Source organism: Miscanthus floridulus, chromosome 5, assembly GCF_019320115.1.
Source record: "Miscanthus floridulus cultivar M001 chromosome 5, ASM1932011v1, whole genome shotgun sequence".
Classification (NCBI taxonomy): Eukaryota; Viridiplantae; Streptophyta; class Magnoliopsida; order Poales; family Poaceae; genus Miscanthus; species Miscanthus floridulus.
Genome location: NC_089584.1, coordinates 100,495,076 through 100,519,546, shown reverse-complemented (window position 1 = coordinate 100,519,546; position 24,471 = coordinate 100,495,076). Strand labels below are relative to the sequence as shown.

General features: G+C 46.2%; 1 protein-coding gene across 1 annotated transcript; it reads left to right on the top strand.

Moving 5' to 3' along the window:
• Positions 1-21,189: 21,189 nt before the first annotated feature.
• Positions 21,190-22,720, top strand: LOC136455009 (mitogen-activated protein kinase kinase kinase 20-like). Its single transcript, XM_066455214.1, has 2 exons — positions 21,190-21,487; positions 21,540-22,720. Exons 1-2 carry the CDS (start codon positions 21,190-21,192, stop codon positions 22,718-22,720), a joined length of 1,479 nt encoding a protein of 492 aa, XP_066311311.1.
• Positions 22,721-24,471: the final 1,751 nt, after the last annotated feature.

Genomic DNA, 24,471 nt, shown 5'->3' with positions numbered 1-24,471 from the left:
CCCTAAAGAAAGAGACATCTGGCTTCTTCCCATTGAGCAACTCATAAGGTGTTTTGCCAAGGAACTTTTAAAGGAATAGGCGGTTGGATGCATAACATGCGGTGTTGATTGTTTCCGCCCATAGAGCTTTGGGGGTGTTGTACTCATCTAGCATTGTCCTTGTAAGGGTGATCAAGGTCCGGTTCTTCCTCTCAACTACACCATTTTGTTGAGGAGTATAAGTTACGGAGACTTCATGTTTGATTCCAACTTCATCACAATAGGCTTCAATATTTGTGTTGTCAAATTCTTTGCCATTGTCACTTCTAATCTTCTTGAGCTTCACTTCAAATTCATTTTGAGCTCTCTTGGCAAACTTCTTGAAGCAAGATGCAACTTCAGATTTGTCATGAAGGAAGAACACCCATGTATACCTTGAATAGTCATCCACAATCACAAGACAATAGATATTTCCTCCCAAACTCTTATATGTTGTTGGTCCAAATAAATCCATGTGTAGGAGTTATAGCACTCTTGTGGTTGACATGAAAGCTTTGGTTGGATGAGTGTTTGCAACTTGCTTGCCGGCTTGACATGCACTACAAAGCTTGTCCTTCTCAAACTTCACATCCTTCAACCCTCTCACCAAATCATTCTTCATGAGCTTCTTGAGTGAGCTCATCCCAACATGAGCTAGTCTTCTATGCCATAGCCATCCAAGTGTTGTTTTGGTGAATAGGCAAGTCTTCAAGTTTGCATCTTCGGAGGTGAAATCAACTAGATATAAGTTGTTGTATCTAAATCCATTGAATATCACTTGATTGTCATCTACCTTGGATACAACAACCTCCTTCTCGGTGAACAAGCATTGAAAGCCAAGATCACACAATTGCCTAACGGATAGCAAGTTGAAACTCAATGAAGCAACATAGAGCACATTGGAGATGGAATGATCATTTGATATTGCCACTTTGCCCAATCCTTTAACCTTGCCCTTTGAATTATCTCCAAATGTTATTTTCTCTTGTCCATCTACCTCTTCATCTAGTGAGGTGAACATACGAGGATCACCGGTCATATGTTGAGTGCAACCACTATCAATAACCCAATGACTTCCACCGGTCTTGTAGTTCACCTACACATAAGAGATTCAAGCTTTAGGGATCCAAACTTGTTGAGAGCCCTTCACTTTCTCAACAAGTGACTTAGCCACCCAAATCTTCTTAGGCCTACTCTTGTTAGGGGGTCCTAAGAACATGACTTTCATCTTTCCACTAGAATCTTTTCTAAGTATGTAGTGAGCATTGAAAGCAAAGGGTCTAGCATGCTTGGGCAAGGGTTGTGGCGGTGGAGTTTGACACTCATGAGCAAAGTGGCCTTCTTGTCCACACTCAAAGCATCTCTTTGGCTTTGGCTTTGGCTTTGATTGTTGTTGTTGAGCTTGAGCCTTCTTCTTCTCTATACTTGACACATATCCAATGCCACTCCTATCAATCTTCATGACAATGTTCATGAGTAGCTCACTTTGGAGATGCTTGCCTCTAGCAAACTTGCTCAACCCAATCTTGAGATGTTCTTTCTCCATCTTGAGCTTCTTGTTCTCTTCCTTGAGAACCTCATTATTCTTCTCTTCCTTGAGCTTCTTGTTCTCTTCTTTGAGCTTCTTATTCTCAAGGATTAACTCTTTGTCATGATCAAGAGTTTCTAGCACAATGATGTTGTTGCTCTTCATCTCTTCAAGATCTTTCATGAGCTTCTCATTATCACTCTTGAGCTTGACATACTCATCATAGTCATTGCACTCAACCACTTGCTTGCCTTTGCTACTAGATCCATGCTCAATGCTCTCATCAATTAAATCATCACATGAGGTAGCTATATCAATCTTAACAACATGGTTAGTAGCATCATGTGGCTCATTTGGTAAGAATTCTTGAGCAATAACAAGAGTATCATAATTGATCTTTAGAGTTGTATATTCATCTTTTAGCTTGTTGTGACTAGTGATAAGCTCATTGTGCACCCACTCAAGTTTATCATGTTTATCTTTAAGCTCTTTCTTAGAAGATTTGAGCTCCTTAAGTTTGGATGATATAGAATCATTTGTTTCTTTGAGCTCATCATTAGCCTTTTCCAATGTATCACACTTAGCTAAGAGTGAATCATTTTTAGCATCAAGTTTTTCATTTGTAGCTCTACTCTTTCTAATGATCTTAGTGTATTTTCTTAATATTTTGATAAGATCATCATATGTAGGTGAATCATCATCGCTATCGCTATCATCATCACTAGCTTGCTCATCATCACTACTATCATCACTCTTAGTTACCTTGCGTTCACCCTTGGCCATAAGGCATAGGTGTGTAGAGGATGATGGCGATGGTGGCGGTGAAGATGGAAGATCAATAGCAATGGCGGCCACCTTCTCATTGTCACTATCATCATCGGATGATCCACTTGATGAGTCAATGTCCGTGAGCCAATCACCGACAATGTAGGCCTTGCCACTTTTCTTCTTCTTGTAGAAGTCCCTCTTTTTGCCATCTCTCTTCTTGTATGGCTTGTTCTTTTTCTTCTCATCTTCATCTTCATTGCTTGAGTCATCTTTCTTGCCCTTGTTCTTGAACTTGTCTTTCTTGGGCTTTGTGCATTGATGAGCTAGATGACCAAGCTCGCCACAATTGTAGCAATCCATCTCAGAGATTGGCTTTCTTCTTGAGCTTGTGAAGAACTTCTTCTTGCCGTCAAACTTGATGCCACTCTTGTTTAGCTTCTTTAGCATCTTGGCGGTCTTCTTCACCATGAGAGCAAGACTTTCTTCATCATCTTCATCACTTGAGCTCTCATACTCAAGTCTTGCTTTGCCCTTATCTTGGCTAACTTTGAATGCTAAGTCCTTCTCTTTCTTCTTTGTAGAGGATGAGCCATCTTGTGGCGTGATGTGCATGTACATCTCATGAGCATTGATCTTTCCCAAGATTTGTGTCGGTGTAGCGGCGGAAAGATCACCTTGATGTAGCACGGTCACAATGTGCCCATATTTTTCAATGGGGAGGACACTTAAGATCTTTCTCACAACGTCGGATGGTGACATTTGAGTAAGTCCTAGCCCATTGACTTCCTCTACAAGAACATTTAAACGAGAATACATCTCATTAGCACTTTCTTTGGGAAGCATCTCAAAAGAATTTAGCTTTTTAATCACAAGGTGATAGCGTTCCTCACGCTCACTCTTGGTTCCCTCATGGAGCGCACAAACGTCCGACCATAGTGCATGGGCATCTTTGTGGTTCCTTACACGGTTAAACACATCTTTGCAAAGGCCTCTAAAGATGGTGTTGCGAGCCTTTGCATTCCATTTTTCATAGTTAACCTCATCGCCTTGTAGGTTAGTAGCATCCCGAGGTTTTGGGAAGCCTTGAGAGGTGGCTCTAAGAATACCAACATCTAGAGCTTCTAAGTACACCTCCATGCGGATTTTCTAATATGGAAAATCATCTCCCTCAAAGATAGGAGGAGGTCCATCCCCGTGAGACATCTTGCTCTAAGCGATTAAGCTTAAAAACGTGAGCACGAGGCTCTGATACCAATTGAAAGGATCAAGATGCCCAAGAGGGGGGGGTGAATTGGGCTAATTCTAAATTCTCTTGCAATAATCAAATCCTACGGATAGCCCAATTAACCCCTTGTGCCTAGAAAAGTGTTTCTATCAAACTAACGCACAACGGACTTACAACCTATATTCCAAACTTACTCTAGCATGCAATTCTATGGATGTAAAAACAAGTATTGAATTGCTCAAAGTAAATACTCAAAGTAAGTGCTCAAAGTAAATAGAGAGAGAAAGGAACGCGGCGATGTTTTGCCGAGGTATCGGAGAGTCGCCACTCCCCACTAGTCCTCGTTGGAGCACCCGCACAAGGGTGTAGCTCCCCCTTGATCCGCGCAAGGATCAAGTGCTCTCTACGGGTTGATTCTTCGACACTCCGTCACGGCGAATCACCTAAAGCCGCTCACAACTTGAGTTGGGTCACCCACAAGCTCCGCCGGGTGATCACCAAGCTCCCAATCACCACCAAGCCGTCTAGGTGATGGCGATCACCAAGAGTAACAAGCACGAACTCTCACTTGACCACGCGAAGCCTAATGAGAAGATGAATGCACACTTTGCTACTCTTGATTTACTAATGAGGCTACTCTCTTGGATTCTCAAATCTCAATCACCTCATTAGGACCTTGCTCTTCTTGGCACTCATAAACGTGTTTCTCAGCTGTTGGAATGAGCAAAAGTAACTCCACACACAAGTGGAGTTTCTATTTATAAGGCAGCCTGAAAAACGAACCATTATGAGCTTCTGCGGGGTGACCGGACGCTCCGGTCAGTTCAACCCACGAACCAGTAGTAATGAGTTGACCGGACGCTGGTAGGGTCCGGTCAGCACTGACCGAACGCGGCCGGTCGCATAAAACCCTTACTGGACCCTTACTGGACTCGACCGGACGCTGAACCCTCAGGGTCCTGTCAGTACTGACCAGACGCGTCCGGTCGAAGATTCCCTTCTCTAAAACCTTACTAGAGTCGACCAGACGCTGCCTCTCAGCGTCCAGTCACTTAACCGATCCAGTGTCCGGTCACACCGAACGCTGTCAGCTGATCAAATGAACTGACTGGACCCTACGGCCAGCGTCCAGTCACACCGGGGCCAGCGTCCGGTCAGCATTTGACCCTCCATCCACTTCCAACTCTCGATCATATGTGAATGAAGTTTGCTCCAAAGGATCTTAGGCATTCATAGGAGCTACCTAGAGCTAGTTTTAACAAGTGTGCACCACACCTAACTCACTAGACTCAACTAGGTCAAGCTACCCGTTCATACCCCCTTAATAGTACGACCAAAGGAAAAACAAAGTCCTAAACTACTCTAAGTGTCTCTCCAACTTCAATCGACACTTAGAACTAGTTATCCTTAACCTTGTCATCCATCCTTTGAAAACCGAAACGATTTCCATCATAGGGGCATGACCATCTCGATTGCCCAATCGATCACCATTACTATGACCTAACTCAATTGCCTCTGCAAAACTCACGTTAGTCATAGTAATCTTGTATTGACATTAATCACTGAAATCCAACTAGGGGCCTAGATGCTTTCAACCTCACTAGGACCTTGCTCTTCTTGGCACTCTCAAGGATGTTTCTCAGCTGTTGAAATGAGCAAAAGTACCCCCACACATGAATGGAGGAAGTATTTATAACATAGGCTGAAAAACGAACCGTTATGTGCCTCTACGGGGTGACCGGACGCTCCGGTCATGTTGACCGAACGCGTCGATCAGTTCACCCCGAACTCCAGTGTTTACAGTGTGACCGGACGCTAGGCAGCGTCCGGTCAGCACTAACCGGACGCGTCCGATTGAGATTTTCCCTCTCTAGAACCTTACTGGAGTCGACCGGACACTGGCCCTCAGCGTCCGGTCACTTGACCTCTCAGCGTCCGGTCGCACCAAACGAAAACACCTTGGTCAAATGAACTGACCGGACCCTGAGCCAGCGTCCAGTCAGTATTTGACTCTCCATTCACTTCCAACTTTCAAACGTACGTGAATGAAGTTTGTTCCAATGGATCTAAGGGATTTTTAGGAGCTACCTAGTGCTAGGTTTAGCAAGTGTGCACCACACCTAACCCACTAGACTCACCTAGGTCAAGCTACCCATCCATACCCCCCTTAATAGTTCGGCCAAAGGAAAAACAAAGTCCTAAACTACTCTAAGTGTCTCTTCAACTCCAATCGACACTTAGAACTAGTCCATCCTTAACCTTGTCGTTCATCCTTTGAAAATTGAAACGATTTCCATCATAAGGGCATGACCACCATGATAGCCCAATCGATCTCCATTACCATGACCTAACTTAATTGCCTCTGCAAAACACACATTAGTCATAGTAATCATGTATTGTCATTAATCACCGAAACCCAACTAGGGGCCTAGATGCTATCAATCTCCCCCTTTTTAGTGATTGATGACAATACTACCTCGAGTGTGTGAAAGAGTTGAGGTTTTTTGACATGCTTGGTTCATATAAGCTTTTGGCAATAGGAACAAAAGTGTTAGGCAAGCTTATATGACCCAAGCCAACATGATGTACTCAAAAGATATGAAATAAGCATGAGTACAAGTAATAAAGCTCATTTGCATCGGAGTAAAATGTGGAAGCAAAAGCAAATGAGCTTAGCACAAGTGATATGACATGTAAATAATTCAAAGTAGAAAGCACACATGCATAATAGAGTATCACACATAAAACTCCAAATGTAATAGATAGTCTGAGTAAACTAAGCTCGCCCTAAGTTGCTCCCCCTAAGTCTAGCATACTCGATCCCTCTCCCCCTTTGGCGTCAAACACCAAAACCTAAAGGTCGGTCGGTGGGGCTACAGCGGATGAGTCAGGCACCGAGGTACGAGGAGCAAGCTAGAACTGAGTGCCATCATCATCTGAACCAGAGCTCTGAGTTGTCTGACCCTGTGTAGCTAGAAGCGACACTGAAATGGTCTAGGTCGGATCAACAACTGGAGCTGCTGTAGACTGTGCAGGTATGACTGGAGCAGCCAGTTCTGATGATGCCACTGAGGAAGGGAGCGTCTCTGTAGTCCCGGTAATAGGTGCAACTATAGAAGGACCTAGGACATGCAAATATGGCGGAGTAGGCTGCCCTGTCAACCACTGAAGGATACACCAAGGCTCCTAGACACTGTAGTCTCTAGCACTAGCAGCGAGGAAGTCTGAGCCGGTGTGAAGCCCGTCTGGAGAGGTGTGAATTGTGGGGCTAACACGGGCGAAGCAAACCACTGGGACACCTGCTCTGTAGGTGAAGCAAACTATGCTGGTGGCTGTCCCTGACTCTGAAGCCCACTAGGCTGTAACGCTAGAGTCATAGAAGTGGTGGCAGGCTGACCGAGCTGGGGTGAAGGCTATGGCGGTGGAACCCCAATAGATGTCACTACATGCTACATAAAATCCAAGGAGCTACTACAGCATGACGAGCTGCTGCTGATGCATGGCCTGCTGCTGCTGCTGTATGGCCTGCTGCTGCCACTGAAACTCATCCTGTCGAGCCTGGAACTGTGCAAAGGTAGTGGTGGTCTCCTGAGCCTAGCGAGCCTAATCCTACCTCATCCGCTCAAGTATGGCAAGTAGAGCAGGGTTAGTCTGCGGTGCAGATGGAGCTGAACTGGAGCTACCGGCCTCATGATCATGTCATCGTGGAGGCATCTGAGGGATATCGCGGTAGTCCTCATCTGAGCTGTCACTGGGGTCACTCTCGACCATCCCCTCCTGCTGAGCATCTAACTGCTCCTTCTCTATAGCTGCTATGCCCCTGATAGTATCATCCTATTGGGCTGCAGTCTCTGGCACCTCTGGACGACGGCACGGCTGGCTAGGTGCAGTCGGTGTACTATGGCGGATCATCTGAGTCAGGTTATATGCAAGGAACTCTATCATAGCACCATTGTACTCAGCTAGCATCTCAGGCGGCCTCACTGTAACTGCCTTGTGAATAAGAAACGTGATCTAGTGGGCATAGGGCAACTATCAGTGACCTCTGAACCCCTCAGCAATAGTGTCCTCCATCTCTGATAGAAGGAGATCCCAAATATCAAACACTGTCTGCTGCATCAGATAGTTTAGTAGCCACAACTGTATGTGAGTCAAGCCCTCACGATACCCTATCCTCGAAAGCAGTGTCCTCCTCATAATGGCATCAAGCACTCTAGCAGTGGGAGTAAGATCACTGGGTGTCCTGCTAGACCCCTCACCGAATGGCTCTGTGAAGCAGTGGCGGACTAGATCTATAGGGGCACCATCCCGCCATGAGGACGTCTGGGGGGCGCTGTCTGTCCATAGCAAACCTCATGTAGCCGGACGAGCTACTCCTGAAGCCTGAGTATCTCTCTGACCCTAGTGCTCATCAGCCTATAATCTCTGCCACTGAATGCAAAGTGTATGAATCTATGCTGCGGGTCAATCTAGAGAGAAGCATAGAACTGATGGACCCAAGATAGCACATACAATCCTGTCCATCCAAGTAAATCTGTCAACCCTGGCAGGTAAGAAAGGTAGGGGTGAATGTGCTCTCCAGCTGCTGCAACAATAGACTCTATGTTGCACACCCTCTGAGATCTAAAAACAGCTCCACTGTTAAGATATGCATTGTAGAAGTCCTCCTGCAGTGGTGTGTAGAAGCCCTCTAATGCACGCTCATCTCGCCTCGGCGGAAACCACTGCTCAAACTCCACAAATCTGAGCTGCTGCACCTGCTTGGCCGTGGCGGCCCTCAGATCTAGATGAGTCACTGGAGGCAGACCCTGTGGTCTGGGCGGTGGACGAGAACCCCTCCAATGTGTATCTGCCCTCGGTGTGACTAGAGCATGGGTACGACCAGAGCGGTGAAGCTATGGCTAAGGTGCCTGCTCTATCTCCTCGGCTTGCTATCCCTCCTGAGCATGCGCTGCTACCTGTGGCTCTTACTGTGACTCTCCCTGAGGCTGACTCTCATCCAAGACAACTCGCCATCCTACAACCATGACAGTCCCAGCTGGACCACCATGATGGCGCTCAACCTGCTCTAGTGCGGCCCTCGTAGATGGAGGGAGCTGATCTACAATAACAACACCACTACGAGCACCTCCTCTCTCGGTACGCTCTGCGGCCTCTGGAACTGCGGCTGCTCTAGCTGTATCTACATCTGGATACTTCTATTTTTTTGTTGCAAGTTTCTTCGTCACCTTGCCTTTTGGATCTGTAGGCAAGCGAGGCGGGTGTCTCGGATCCTCATCACCGGGACCACCTCCAACATTCTTGACGCGAACCATCGGTTGGATCTGAAAAGAACAACTGTCGCCTGTCACTTCCAAAGCTTGGCCTCAATCCATACTCATGAGCTTGGCCCTGAGTTGACTGACAACTACAAATAGGACCTCAACGGCACCGACTCGCTGCATGATAGAATAGATAGGATATACAAATAATTTTAATTATACATCTAGAGATACGAAACCCTAAGAAAGCAAGCAATTAGATGCGAAATTGAATCGAGGGCTTGCTACCTGATGAACCGGTGATCCGATGAGAAGAGAAACGACACGCGGGGAACCACCGAATCGGCTAGGGTTAGGGTTGTAATGCGGCGAGAAAATGGCCGTGAAGAAGTGAATCAATGAGGAGAGCAACTTGGTAAGGGCACCGACAAAGCTCTTGAAAACAACACTGATTAGGGCGATGCTAGGGCACGAGCACTCGTGACAGGCGTAGCAGCGGCGTTGGATTGCTACGAGCGTGGGCGTGGATGGCACAATGGCATGAGCGGCAGTGGTAGGGCATGGCGGTGAGACGGCAGCGCTGGCACAGGGAGGTGTAGTGCGGGCGCAGCGGCGCTAGGGCTGTAGTGCGGGAGCGGCGGCCCGAAGCAAAAGCGTGGGGCACTGGCGCTGGAGCGTGGGCGCGATGGCATGGGACAGCGGCGGTGGAGGCAAGCTCGATGGCTAGGGCGCAATGGAGGCTCTGCGACGATGTCGGCGTATGTGGCTAGGTCAAAAACACCGGCGCGGCAATTTATGGTGGCCCCAATCGCGATGGGAAAGGAAATAGAGAAAAGAAATTTAATTCCATACGTTTTCAACTGACCGGACGCTCTGGTGGCAGCGACTGGACGCTGCCACCCAGCGTCCAGTCAATTCCAGAGAGGTCCAAATCCCCTGGAATCGCAACCGGTCATGTCCGATCCCAACTGACCAGACGCAACCAGAGTCCAGTGCAAGCTGTCTCCTTCGTCTTCAATCGACCGGACGCTGGATCGCCTTCTGACCGGACGCTGGGAGAACACTGTTTCAGCGTCCGGTCACTTCTTCTCAGCAGCAGTTCACCTCCTGTGAACTGACCGGACACTGGACTTTAAAGTCTGGTGCAGCGTCCAGTCACTCTTTTTCCAGCAAATCTTCAAAGTCCTTTGTGCTGCCTGTTCCCAATCAAGTCCCAGCTCTAATAAGATTCAAATAAACACCAATTGGGACTGATGTGAGTGACCTCTCTCAAACCCTCAATTTTTTCGAAAATATTTTGCCTTAGGCTATAATTCTTTTTAAGAAAATAGGCAATAAGAGGGTAATTGAAGATAAACAACAAAACAACATTCATGCATATGCAATGTAATACTTGAAAGTAAATCTAGTTGCTTGTCAAGTTTGATCCAAGGTTAAACTTCTTCACACGCTTTACGGCGGTTATCTTAACCATGTTAGACAAGCCCTATATGCATTATAAAAAATTAAACATGTTGTATATTACAATGCAATGCAAGGGACAACACAAGCTCATCTTTTAGTAAAGTTGCTAAAATCAAGAACATTGAGCCCATTCCGCAATCTACAAAATGTTGCCTCATCTAGCGGTTTAGTGAAGATATCCACCAATTGATCCTCGGTCCTTACACCTTCTAATGATATATCATTTTTAGCAACATGATCTCTAAGAAAGTGATGGCAGATATCTATGTGCTTGGTGCGAGAGTGTTGAACCGGATTATTTACAAGTTTTACCGCACTTTCATTATCGCACAAAAGAGGTACTTCATCTAGAACTACACCATAGTCTAGCAAAGTTTGTTTCATGTAAAGTATTTGTGCACAACAAGCACCCGCGGCAATGTATTCCGCTTCGGTGGTGGACAAAGCCACACTATTTTGCTTCTTGGAGGACCAAGACATAAGTGATCTACCAAGCAAATAGCACCCTCGGGATGTGCTTTTTCTATCAACTTTGCACCCGGCATAATCTGAATCGAAATAGCCAATTAATTCAAATATAGCTCCTTTGGGATACTAAAGGCCAATGCTTGGTGTGTGCTTAAGATACCTAAGGATTCTTTTTACGGCAATTAAATGAGTTTCCTTAGGATTAGCTTGAAATCTAGCACACATACACACACTAAACATGATGTCGGGCCTAGATGCGGTTAAATATAGCAAGCTACCAATCATAGAGCGGTAAAGAGTTTGATCAACCATGTTACCTTCCTCATCTAGGTCGAGATGTCCATTAGTTGTCATTGGTGTCTTGATTGGCTTACATTCATCCATCTTGAATCTCTTGAGGAGATCATTTGTATATTTCTCTTGAGAGATGAAAATCCCTTCTCTCATTTGTTTGACTTGAAAACCAAGAAAGAATGTAAGCTCTCCAATCATTGACATCTCAAACTCCTTTGACATCAATTCACCAAACTCTTTGTAAGAATCTTCATTTGATGAGCCAAAGATGATATCATCAATATACACTTGACAAATGAAGATGTACCCATCAAGCTTCTTGGTGAATAGTGTGGCGTCGACCTTCCCGATGGTGAAGCCCTTCTCAATGAGGAAGTCCTGAAGGCGCTCATACCAAGCTCTTGGGGCTTGCTTAAGCCCATATAATGCCTTGGACAACCTATAAACATGATTAGGATATCTAGGGTCTTCAAACCCGGGAGGTTGATCAACATAGACTAGTTCATTAATAAAGCCATTTAAAAATGCACTTTTCACATCCATTTGATATAGTTTCATTTCATGATGTGATGCATATGCAAGGAGGATACGAATGGCTTCTAGTCTTGCAACCGGTGCAAAGGTATCTCCAAAATCCAATCCTTCAACTTGAGAGAACCCCTTTGCAACTAGTCTTGCCTTGTTCTTCACAACTACGCCTTGATCATCTTGCTTGTTGCGGAACACTCACTTTGTTCCAATGACTCTTGCACCTTTTGGCCGGTCTTCAAGAGTCCAAACTTCATTGCGGGTGAAGTTGTTCAACTCTTCATGCATGACATTTATCCAATCTGGATCTTGAAGAGCTTCTTCTACCTTGGTAGGCTCATAGCAAGAGACAAAAGAGTGATGAGTAATAAATGAAGCAAGTTTTTGTGAGCGAGTCATTACACCCTTTGATGGACTCCCTATGATGAGATCTTATGGATGATCTTGTAGTAGAGGTGTATTTCTTCTATTGACCACTTAAGGAGGAGGTTGTGGAGCATCAACATCTTATGCTTGTACCACCGTTTGATCATGGGAGACATGGGTGTCTTCATTTTCTACTCTCCCATCCTTATCATCATCTTGTAGCACACTTGGTGAAGAAGGTGGATCGAACAATTGTACATCATCTTCATCATCTTTAGGCTTGATGTCTCCAACCGGAATGTTCTTCATAGCCTACCTCAATGGTTCATCACCTACATCATCAAGATTCTCATGTGCTCCTTGAGAGCTGTTAGATTCATCAAATTCTACATCATATGTTTCTTCAACCAAGCCGGTGACATGATTAAATACTCTATATGCTTTGGACTTTGATGAGTAACCAACAAGAAAACCAATATCACAACATCTTTGAAACTTCCCTAGGTGTTGCCGCTTCTTGTAGATGTAACATTTACAACCAAACACCCTAAAGGAGACATCCGGTTTCTTCCCATTGAGCAACTCATAAGGTGTCTTGCCAAGAAACTTTTGAAGGAATAGGCGGTTGGATGCATAGCAAGCGGTGTTGATAGCTTCCACCCATAGAGCTTCGGGGGTGTTGTACTCATCTAGCATTGTTCTTGCAAGAGTGATCAATGTCCGGTTCTTTCTCTCAACTACACCATTTTGTTGAGGAGTATATGTTACAGAGACCTCATCCTTGATCCCAACTTCATCACAATATGCTTCTATGTTTGTGTTGTCAAATTCCTTCCCATTGTCACTTTTTATCTTCTTGAGCTTCACTTCAAACTCATTTTGTGCTATCTTGGCAAACTTCTTGAAGCAAGATGCAACTTCAGATTTGTCATGAAAGAAAAATACCCATGTATATCTTGAATAGTCATCAACAATCACAAAGACAATAAAGATTTCCTCCCAAACTCTTGTATGTTGTTGGCCCAAATAGGTCCATGTGAAGGAGTTCTAGCACTCTTGTGGTTGACATGAAAGCTTTGGTTGGATGAGTATTTGCAACTTGCTTGCCGGCTTGACATGCACTACAAAGCTTGTCCTTCTCAAACTTCACATCCTTCAACCCTCTCACCAAATCATTCTTCATTAGCTTCTTGAGTGAGCTCATCCCAATATGAGCAAGTCTTCTATGCCATAGCCACCCAAGTGTTGTTTTGGTGAATAGGCAAGTCTTCAAATTTACATCTTCGGAGGTGAAATCCACTAGATATAGGTTGTTGTATCTAAATCCTTTGAATATCACTTGATCATCATCCTTCTTAGATACAACAACTTCCTTCTCGGTGAACAAGCATTAGAAGCCAAGATCACACAATTGTCCAACGGATAGCAAGTTGAAGCTCAATGAAGCAACATATAGCACATTTGAGATAGAATGATCATTTGATATTGCCACTTTGCCCAATCCTTTAACCTTGCCCTTTGAATTATCTCTAAATGTGATTCTTTCTTGTCCATCTACTTCATCTAGTGAGGTGAACATACAAGGATCACCGGTCATATGTTGTGTGCAACCCCTATCAATAACCCAATGACTTTCACCGGTCTTGTAGTTCACCTACACACAAGAGATCAAGCTTTAGGAACCCAAACTTGTTGAGGGCCCTTCACCTTCTCAACAAGTGACTTAGCAACCCAAATTTTCTTAGGCCTATTCTTGTTGGGAGGTCCTAAGAACATGACTTTCATCTTTCCACTAGAATCCTTTCTAAGCATGTAGTGAGCATTGAAGGCAAAAGGTCTAGCATGCTTGGGCAAGGGTTGTGGTGGTGGAGTTTGGCACTCATGAGCAAAGTGGCCTTCTTGTCCACACTCAAAACACTTCTTTGGCTTTGGCTTATGTTGTTGAGCTTGAGCCTTCTTCTCTTTGTTTGCCATGTACCCAATGCCACTTCTATCCATCTTCATGACGGTGTTCATTAGTAGCTCACTTTGAAGATACTTGCCTCTAGTGAACTTGCTCAATCCAATCTTGAGATGCTCTTTCTCCAACTTGAGCTTCTTGTTCTCTTCCTTAAGAGCATCATTGTTTTTCTCTTCCTTAAGCTTCTTGTTTTCTTCTTCGAGCTTCTCATTCTCAAACATCAACTCACCATCATGATCAAGAGTTTCTAGCACTATAGACTTGGTGGTTTTGAGTTCTTCAAGATATTTCTTGAACTTTTTATTGTCATTCTTAAGCTTGACAAACTCATCATAATCATCGGCCTCAACCACTTGCTTGCCCTTGCTACTAGAGCTTTGCTCAATGCTCTCAATGATCAAATCATCACATGATGTAGCTATATCAATCTTAACAACATTGTTAGTAGCATCATGTGGCTCATTGGATAAATATTCTTGAGCAATAACAAGATTATCATGATTAATCTTAAGAGGAGTATATTCATCTTTTAGCATATTATGGCTAGTGATGAGCTCTTTATGTATCCTCTCAAGTTTATCATGATTATCTTTAAGCTCTTTCTTAGAAGATTTGAGCTCCTTAAGTTTGGATGACATAGCTTTATTTGCTTCTCTAAGCTCAACACTAGCATTTTCGGCTATATCACATTTAGCTAAAAGAGAATCATTTTTAGCTTCTAGCTTGTCATTTTTAGCTCTAGTCTTTTATGATGATCTTGGAGTATTTATTTAGCAATTTAACAAGATCATCATAAGAAGGTGATTCATATTCATCATCATCACTATCGCTATCATCATTACTAGCATGTTCATCACCACTACTCTCATCATCATTTGATACCTTGTGTTCACCCTTGGCCATAAGGCATAGGTGTGTAGAGGATGATGGCGATGATGGCGGTGAAGATGATGAAGAGTCAATAATAATGGTGGCCACCTTCTCGTTGTCACTATCATCATCGGATGAGCCACTAGATGAATCAATGTCCGTGAGCCAATCACTGACGATGTATGCCTTTCCACTCTTCTTCTTCTTGTGGAAGTCTTTCTTCTTGCCATCTCTCTTCTTGTATGGCTTGTCTTTCTTCTTCTCATCTTCATCACTTGAGTCATCTTTCTTGCCCTTGTTCTTATTCTTGAACTTGTCTTTCTTGGGCTTTGTGCATTGGTGAGCTAGATGACCAAGTTCTCCACAATTGTAGTAATCCATCTCGGAGATTGGCTTCCTTCTAGAGCTAGTGAAGAACTTCTTCTTCTTGCCATCAAACTTGATGCCACTCTTGTTGAGCTTCTTTAGCATCTTGGCGGTTTTTCTCATCTGAGAGCAAGGCTTGCATCATCAACTTCATCATCACTTGAGCTCTCATACTCAAGCCTTGTTTTGCCCTTCTCTTGACTAGCTTTGAATGCTAAGTCCTTTTCTTTCTTCTTGTTAAAGGATGAGCCATCTTGAGGTGTGATGTGCATATACATCTCATGAGCATTGATCTTTCTCAAGATTTGTGTCGGTGTAGCGGTGGAAAGATCACCTTGATGAAACACGGTCACAATATGCCCATATTTGTCAATAGGGAGGACACTCAAGATCTTTCTTACAACATCGGATGGTTGCATTTGAGTGGGTCCAAGCCTATTGACTTTCTCTACAAGAACATTCAAACGTGAATACATTTCATTAGCATATTCTTTAGGAAGCATCTCAAAAGAGTTAAGCTTTTTCATGACAAGATGATAGCGTTCCTCACGCTCACTCTTTGTTTCCTCATGGAGCGCACAAACGTCCGACCATAGTGCATGGGCGTCTTTGTGGTTCCTCACCCGGTTGAACACATCTTTACAAAGGCCTCTAAATATGGTGTTTCTAGCCTTTGCATTCTATTTTTCATAATTCAACTCATCGCCTTGTAGGTTAGTACCATCCTGAGGTTTTGGGAAGCCTTGTGAGGCGGCTCTAAGTATTCCAACATCTAGAGCTTCTAAGTACGTCTCCATGCGAATTTTCCAATATGGAAAATCATCCCCCTCAAAGATAGGAGGAGGTCCATCCCCATGAGACATCTTTCTCTAGGCGGTTAAGCCTAAATACGTGAGCACGAGGCTCTGATACCAATTAAAAGGATCAAGATGCCCAAGAGGAGGGGTGAATTGGTCTAATTCTAAATTTCTTTGCAATAATTAAACTCTACGGTTAGCCCAATTAACCCCTTGTGCCTAGAAAGTGTTTCTATTGATCTAACGCACAAAAATTTAGCACCCTAAGTTTCAATCCTACTCTAGCATGGCAATTCTAGGAATATAAATGACAAGAATTAAATTGCTCAAAGTAAATGCTCAAAGTAAAGAGATAAGGAGGAACGTGGCGATGTTTTGCTGAGGTATCGGAGAGTCGCCACTCCCCACTAGTCCTCGTTGGAGCACCCGCGCAAGGGTGTAGCTCCCCCTTGATCCGTGCAAGGATGAAGTGCTCTCTACGGGTTGATTCTTCGACACTCCGTCGTGGTGAATCACCCACAACCGCTCATAACTTGAGTTGGGTCATCCACAAGCACTGCCGGATGATCACCAATCTCCCAATCACCACCAAGCCGTCTAGGTGATGGCGATCACCAAGTGTAACAAGCACGAATTCTTACTTGACCACGACAAGCCTAATGAGAAGGGTGGATGCACACTTTGCTACTCTTGATCTCACTAATGAGGGCTCTCTTTGGGATTCTCAAATCCCAATCACCTCACTAGGACCTTGCTCTTCTTAGCACTCTCAAGAATGTTTCTCAGCTGTTGAAATAAGCAAAAGTACCCCCACACACGAATGGAGGAAGTATTTATAACATGGGCTGAAAAATGAACCGTTATGTGTCTCTACGGGGTGACCGGATGCTCCGATCATGTTGACCGGACGCGCCGATCAGTTCACCCCGAACTTTAGTGTTTACAGTGTGACCGGACGTTGGCCAGCGTCCGGTCAGCACTGACCGGACGTGTCCGGTTGAGATTTTCCCTCTCTGGAACCTTACTGGAGTCGACCGGACGCTGGTCTTCAGCGTCCGGTCACTTGACCTCTCAGCATCCGGTCGCACCAGGCGAAAACACCTTGGTCAAATGAACTGACCGGACCCTGAGTCAGCGTCCGGTCACACCGGAGCCAGCGTCCGGTCAGTATTTGACCCTCCATTCACTTCTAACTTTCGAACGTACCTGAATGAAGTTTGCTTCAATGGATCTAAGGGCTTTTTAGGAGCTACCTAGTGCTAGGTTTAGCAAGTGTGCACCACACCTAACCCACTAGACTCACCTAGGTCAAGCTATCCGTCCATACCGCCCTTAATAGTACGGCCAAAGGAAAAATAAAGTCATAAACTACTCTAAATGTCTCTTCAACTCCAATCGATATTTGGAACTAGTCCATCCTTAATCTTGTCGTTCATCCTTTGAAAACCGAAACGGTTTCCATCGTAGGGGCATGACCACCATGATAGCCCAATCGATCTCCATTACCATGACCTAACTTAATTGCCTCTGCAAAACACACGTTAGTCATAGTAATCATGTATTGTTATTAATCACTGAAACCCAACTAGGGGCCTAGATGCTTTCACGGGGCTCGGGGTTGAGCCACCAGATATGGAGATTGGGCCGAAACCGCGGTCGTGACGGGTTGACTGGGCGGAAACCGCGGTCGAATGGACACGAGGGCCAGTTTTAACTGTTTTTGCGAGTTAAGAGACTGCGCGTGTCAGATTTTCGAGTTAGAGGGCTAGAAAAAAACTACAGTCATAGTTGAAGGACCAAAAATGAACTTTTTTGTTTAAATAACCCTGATGATACCTGAGTGGTGAGTTTTCGCAATGTAGCAGGGCCGCACGAGACAGGGGAGCTACCAGACCTGTAGGCGACAAGCAGGCCGAAACTAAGGAACTATGACCCGCGATTGCGAAACCACACACACCTAACTACCGTGGGCCGGGGCGCCAGGCCATAAACGAAACCGCTGCATGCAGATGCCACGGCGTGGAAAGCCCATGTTCAGCCTTTTGGCCCAATGGAGACGACAAAGGAGGTCAAGTTCGCAAATCTTTTCAACTTGGCGATGCCGATGCTACTGCTGCAAACACAAATGTTACGTGCTCCCTTCATTTCGATTATTAAGATAAGTTTGATTTGGTGCAAAGCTAAAGTGAACAATAGTTTAGAGAAAGTAGCAAATCGTTGATAATTAGTACGTTAAATACTTAAACCAGTGAGGAACATACTTTGGTTTCATACGACCGTATCGTGCTGCAGTATTTTATATGACCAAGAGGCCATGGCACACAGGCACAGCAATGGACACCACTCCATGCTCAATCGCCGTCAGATTTTTTTAGGAAGAAGGACAGTAATCCTAGCGTCCGTCCGACGTGTGAGACGCGTCCGGACGCCGCGCCCTTCCCAAAACCCGTCCGCCTCCCGCGGGAATAGAACGGAACATCGCTCCCTCCCCCGCGGGAATAGAACGGAAAGCCGCTCCCTTCTCAACCCCCTCCCCCGGTGGAAATAGAACGGAACCGCCCACCCCTGCATCACCCCGTTCACCACCGTGCCCCCTGCCCCAAGAGCACAAAAAAGTGCAACATCACAGACATATGAAAAAACTATGTAGTGCAACATCTGAATATGAATACTGCAACATCGTAAAAATATGTAGTACAACATTGAAATACATGTACTGCAACATAAAAAATTATGTGCTGCAACATCGCAAAAACATGTAATGCAATTTCGAAAAACATGTAATGCAACATCGAAAAACATGTACTGCAACATCGAAAAATTATATGCTGCAACATCGAAATTTATGTACTGCAACATCCAAGATTATGTGCTACAACATCGAAAAATATGTACTGCAACATCTTAAATAGTAGTATTGCAACATCGCAGAAATCAACCATGAAACATGGGAACGAAACATTTCGAAAATCATCTGTTGCAACAACCCAAAAATCCTATTGCAACATTAAAAAAATCATCTGTTGTAACATTAAAAAACCCATTGCAATACGGAGAAACAGTGAAAATGACGTACAAAACAGCAAGGTGATGGGTTCGAGGTGCAGGCTTCTCCATCCCTGCCCCATCATATTCGAGCTTGCCCCGGAGGGAGGAGGGAATAGGACCCCAGAGCTCGCGTGAACCCTAGCCACCGTCGCATCCCTCAGATCCAGAGGAGGAGGACAAGGGCTCAGATCTAGAGGAGGAGGACGACGAGGACGAGAACGAAGGCCCAGATCCAGAGAAGGACCGACCTACCTCGTCGTAGTCCCCAACGTCGTCCTCGTCTTCGGTGGGGGGAGTGGGAGCCGGCTTGTTGGAGAGCGCGGGGTCACATGGAGGTCGCGGAGGGGGAGGGAGGGAGGGAGGGAGAGAGCATCGGTAGGATGACGGGGCGACAGCTAGCGAGGTGGCGCACGGTGTCCGTCTCTGCGAGCGGCACGGGACAATAGTAGAACCAGAGGGGCGCGAGCGCTGCGGGAGTGGGCGGTCAAGAGGATAAGGATGAGTGCACGAGCGGCATGCAGCACGGGTGGGTTGGTTCGGCGTGGGACGGGTGAGCGGTTGAGTCGTTAGGTAGTTGTTCGTGTGCGGGTCCGTCCATGCGGTTGTTCGTGTGCAGGTCCGTCCGGGCGGAACGTACGCCCGCCATATATGATTATAGAAGAAAGAAACCGCCTAGAGCCAACATAAACGTGCGGTAGGCTATCCAAGGCGCCGCATTCAGTACGCAGATTCATGGCCAATGATCCCCCCCCCCCCCCCCCCCCCCCCCCCCCCCCCCAACTAGATGCATGTTTTCCCTCAAGTCAAGCCCATTGTGCATGTGCTGTTGAAAAGCAAATACTAGTAAGAAACTTGAGACTGTTTTTATCATAGCGTTTCCTATTCAACTACAACATGACAGTCAACCGTCGGCTCCTTCCGTCCCATTTCCTATCTCGAGTGTTTGAGCCCTAAATGGATTGTTAGAACTAAGAAAAACTGAAACTTTGTCCGAAAAGTACCCGTTGTTTCCAATTCCCAGTGCTGGCGGACAGGCTGAAAAAGAAATCCAATCCAGTGTTCATTTTGACACAACCAGAGTATCCTTGTGCACAATTTGTACAGTTTTTCTCGCTTCTCATACTTGACAGGTCATCGTGAACGGCGAGCCGGCAAGGAATAGTATTTTGCACATGATGAGAGAAGGCCTAGTGATTATTCAATGCAATAGATTACTCCTGGAAATTCTTAATTCATCTTTAAGGTGGTTGCCTGTTAACAGACCTTACCCAGTTTTAGTCTTGGATGGTAGTAGTAGTTTAGTTGTCATTGCCCTTCGTTTTACAAACATTTCATAGACATATTGTCCTCCATGCAGGCCAAAGATACAAATTTGCCTCTTCCAGCAGGCAAATGGTTTTGTAGTACAAAAGGAAGAAGAAGTTCATTCTACCTCTTCAACACAAGCAATTGATTGTGTAAAGAGCCAGCGTGGAATCAGGAAATGGTAGCTGACTGATCCGTGATATTTTATTTTTGTCCCAATCTTGCCGATCGTTATCCAACGCTAATCGCGCCTGGACGTCCACGTCCCCATAACATCAGTCAGGGCCGTCAAGCAGCCCGCTTGCAGTGCAGAAACGCACTTGCTGAAAAGGACATGTGCGTCGAACTTTGACAAAGAAAGGCGAAAGGGGGAGAGGAGGTCGCCGAAAGGCATGTGGCCGTGTGCATGAACCTTATGGATGGATCAGCTGGTTGACCTCTTGGAAGGAGAAGGACCAGGATCCAGTCTGTTGGAAATTCCAACGGCCAAGTGAGACTGAGACCGGAGCGGAGAGGCCGGCCGCCAAGGCGCCAAGTCGCCGGGGGCAGGACAGGTCAGGACTCCCCTGTGTGCCGTCTGCCGACTGCTAACGAGGAAGGAACGGGGCGAAGCGAAACGTCCACGCTTGTTCCTGCGTTCGCCGCTCCATTTGGCAACTCGCAGCCGGAGAGTTCTGCACGACTGCACGTGTGCTGACCTCTCTCTGTTTACACAAGAATGGTTGCAGGTTTTCAACTCCATGTGTAGTGACTACTGACTACTACTACTGAGATCTGATTATACCAAGTCTCTTCCAATGCAGCAACTCGACGTCGGAAAAAAAGGAGAGAAAATTGTTGTACTGTGTTATTCTAAAAAAAAAAAGAAGAAGAGCGAAGAGGAGAAATCCAACCACGGGCCAGGCCTTATCTGCAAGACCAACATGCAGAAGATTTGCAGCGACTTCAGAGTTGACCTAAGTAAGGCAAACATCCATTTCACCAACGAAAACGTGGACGGAATATGCGCCGATGCGGATCCGTGCTGTGGCCTGTGGTGGGTGCCTACCACGTCCCAGTCTCCGACCCGTCACGCCGCAGGCCGGAAAAATCGGTCGAGTGTCCAGAAAGACAGGGCCGATTTGGCCATCCACTGCCGCTACAACCCCGCCACGATGTCCCTTGGCGTCGACGTCGACGGGCGCGTCGCGCGATCCCCCGCCACTGGCTCGCTTCCCGCACGTTTTCGCACTCGTCACGTGCGGAGGATCCGGACGCCGACGTACAAATTGAGGCGCGCGGGGTCCGAGGAAGAACGGAAGGGAGGACGAGGAGGAGAGACCGGGACAGAGACGCGCAAGAGGGGGGACAGGACAGGGGGATTGTTCATCGGGTGTTTCATTCACCAACGTCGTGGCCTACCTCCACGGGGAGGAGTCGCTCGTGCACGGTGACGTCAAGGCCGCCAACGTCGTGGTCAGCGCCGAAGGCCGGGCCAAGCTCGCCGACTTCGGCTGCGCCAGGCCGGCGGTGGGCTGCTGCGACGGCCGCCCCGTTGCTGGCTCCCCGGCGTTCATGGCGCCCGAGGTGGCCCGTGGCGAGGAGCATGGCCCGCCCGCCGACGTGTGGGCGCTCGCCTGCACCGTCATCGAGATGGCGACCGGCGCCGCGCCCTGGAGCGACGCCGACGACGTCTACGTGGCGGTTCACAGGATCGCATACACGGACGCCGTCCCGGAAACGCCCGCGTGGCTGTCGTCCGAGGCCAAGGACTTCCTGCGCGTGTGCCTGCAAAGAAACCCCCGGCAACGCCCCTCCGCCGCGCAGGTACTGGACCACCCGTTCCTCGTGTCCGCCGAGCCGGCAAAGCACGGCTGGACCTGGGCGACGGCGTCCCCCAAGAGCACACTCAACGTGGACTTATGGGATTCCGATGACGACGACGAGGCGTCTGAGAGCGCGACAGGAAGGATCAGCTCGCTGGCGAGCCCGCGCTCGGCCTTGCCGGCGGACTGGGACTCCGAGGATGGCTGGATCGATGCGCACAGCGAAGAATGTTACCAGCCCCAGGTCTCGGAGGTGGCTGGTGCAGGTTTTGGCCGCAGGAGTGATGAAACTCTCGACGCCGCCGAGGTAGGTCTCCACGTCGTTGACGTGGACGTGGAAGACGGCATTAGATATCCTACGTGCCATGTAGGAGTTGTTGAAGATTTCGTTAAGTGCCAGCAGAGACATTCGAGTTTGAGTGTAGGAGGCGGTATAGGGTTGTGCTTGCGCCCGGTTGCTTGTCACCAGGGCAAAACTGTGGATCGGAACTCGGTTGTCCTTGTAATCACAAATGAGAAATCAAGTTTGATTTTGCACAAATTTGGTCATTTCGTGACACCCTCTCTGGTCTGTATACACAACATTTTATTCGAGTGCAAAGATGTTCATTGTTCCAAAATCCTGTTCGGCGAACGATCGCTGAGCTAAATCCAGCTGTCAATCCATGTGCCTGCAACATTTCTTTTCATTTTTTAAAAAACTACAACTTCCCTTTTTTGAAAGTTATAAAGTTGTACTCACAACTTTTAGACCGTGTTTGGTTCAGCGGATCACCTGGGATGGGGCGGGGCAATACTGGGATGATCGGTGTTTGGACAAGGGGCAGTCGAGGGCGGTCAATCCCTGAAGAGAATATACCCCTCAGATTTGGGGGACCGTCCCACAAAATCGAGGGACGGGTCGTCCCTGGTACACAGTGTCATCCTCCGTCTTCAATTAGTTGCTGTGTGGGGCACAAGGGAGCGGGCAACGGAGACACCTAGGGCGGGCGTTGCGCTGTGGGCGGCCATCAGAAATCGAAGAGGACGCGGGGAAGAAGATAAGGTTGTCCTGTGTGGCCCACTGCTGACATGTGGGGTTCACAGACTATAGCGGATGGTGTTAAACTTCCTCTCATCCTTCGTCCCTTCAACCAAACAGAAAACATGAACCGTTCCATTCTCACAACCAAACGAATAACAACGAACAACAGGACCGTCCCATTCCACTATGCCCCCAAACAAAACACTACTTTGTATATAACTTTTTACGGACAATACTTAACACATATTTTCTTACGAAGTTGCAAATTTATGCACATAAGTTTTATGTATACATGTGATGTTCTAAATATATTTTATGATTTTCACATAGTGTACATGTGATGTTCTATATATTTTGTGATGTTTCACGTTGTATATATGTGATGGTCTATGATGTATTTTATGATGTTCATGTAGTATACATGTGATGTTCTATGATATTTTTTTTAGCTCATGTGCTCCTTAATAGTATGCAACAAAGGATGTGGCAAGACTCGTCACTACAGTCACATCATATGTATTGGCGTGACTAAGGGCTCGTTTGGTAGAGTCCCGTCTCCCGCCAAAAACAGCTTCAGTTGTGACTTCACCCGTGGAGCAGATTCACTTGGAGAGCTCAAATAGTTTTTGTGGACCGTTCGGCAAAACAACATCTCCATATAGGTACAATGATAAAATGATCAAAATACCTTTTTCTTTTTATTTTCTATTTTATCTATCTCTCTCATTTTTCCTTTATTTTATTTCCTCCTCCCTTATGGCCTATCTCTTGTTTCTCTCTCCTCCCAACTCATGTTTGTTTCGTTGAAATTTGATTTATACTGATGTTTATATTGATTTTTTATAAGAGAAAATACTGTTCGGTCGTTAAAAAGTATCGCTGGAGTGGTGCTGAAGAATAGGACGATCGTTGCCTTATCTTCTTCTCGGTTCCGCCTGTCACTCTCTCTCACCTCGCGTTGCCCTTCTCTTCACCACGCCACCAGCATCACACCACGAGTCAGCGCATATTTTGAGACTCCTCCGCAAAATAACTCCAGGAGCTGCCCCCGGTAGCCATGCCATGTCAAACGGCCCCTAAATGAACACGTTGCCACTTTTCCACGTGGACGAGCCACGGAGCAAAGCTAGTCACGCCATGCAATTTGCCAATTTGGCGTGACACAACAAGCTAATTAGTGGGTCGCGTTTGTTTGTGTATCATTTCGATTTTTACATTTTTTTCTTGTCCATCCCAAATAAAGTATCTAGAGACTAAAAAATCCTGCGATTCTTTAATTAGATGCTAATAATCAAGCGCAATCTATTTTGATTGGATCTAGCTGCATTGCTTCAATAGTTATGAAACTAAAAATTCTTCACGTAGTGCCATATCTG

What these genes read in the sequence shown, in the direction of transcription:
- LOC136455009 (XM_066455214.1), top strand. Translation starts at nt 21,190, where the DNA reads ATGCAGAAGATTTGCAGCGACTTCAGAGTTGACCTAAGTAAGGCAAAC. An exon ending in CACTGGCTCGCTTCCCGCAC is followed by an intron (nt 21,488 to 21,539) that starts GTTTTCGCACTC and finishes GTACAAATTGAG; the next exon opens with GCGCGCGGGGTCCGAGGAAG.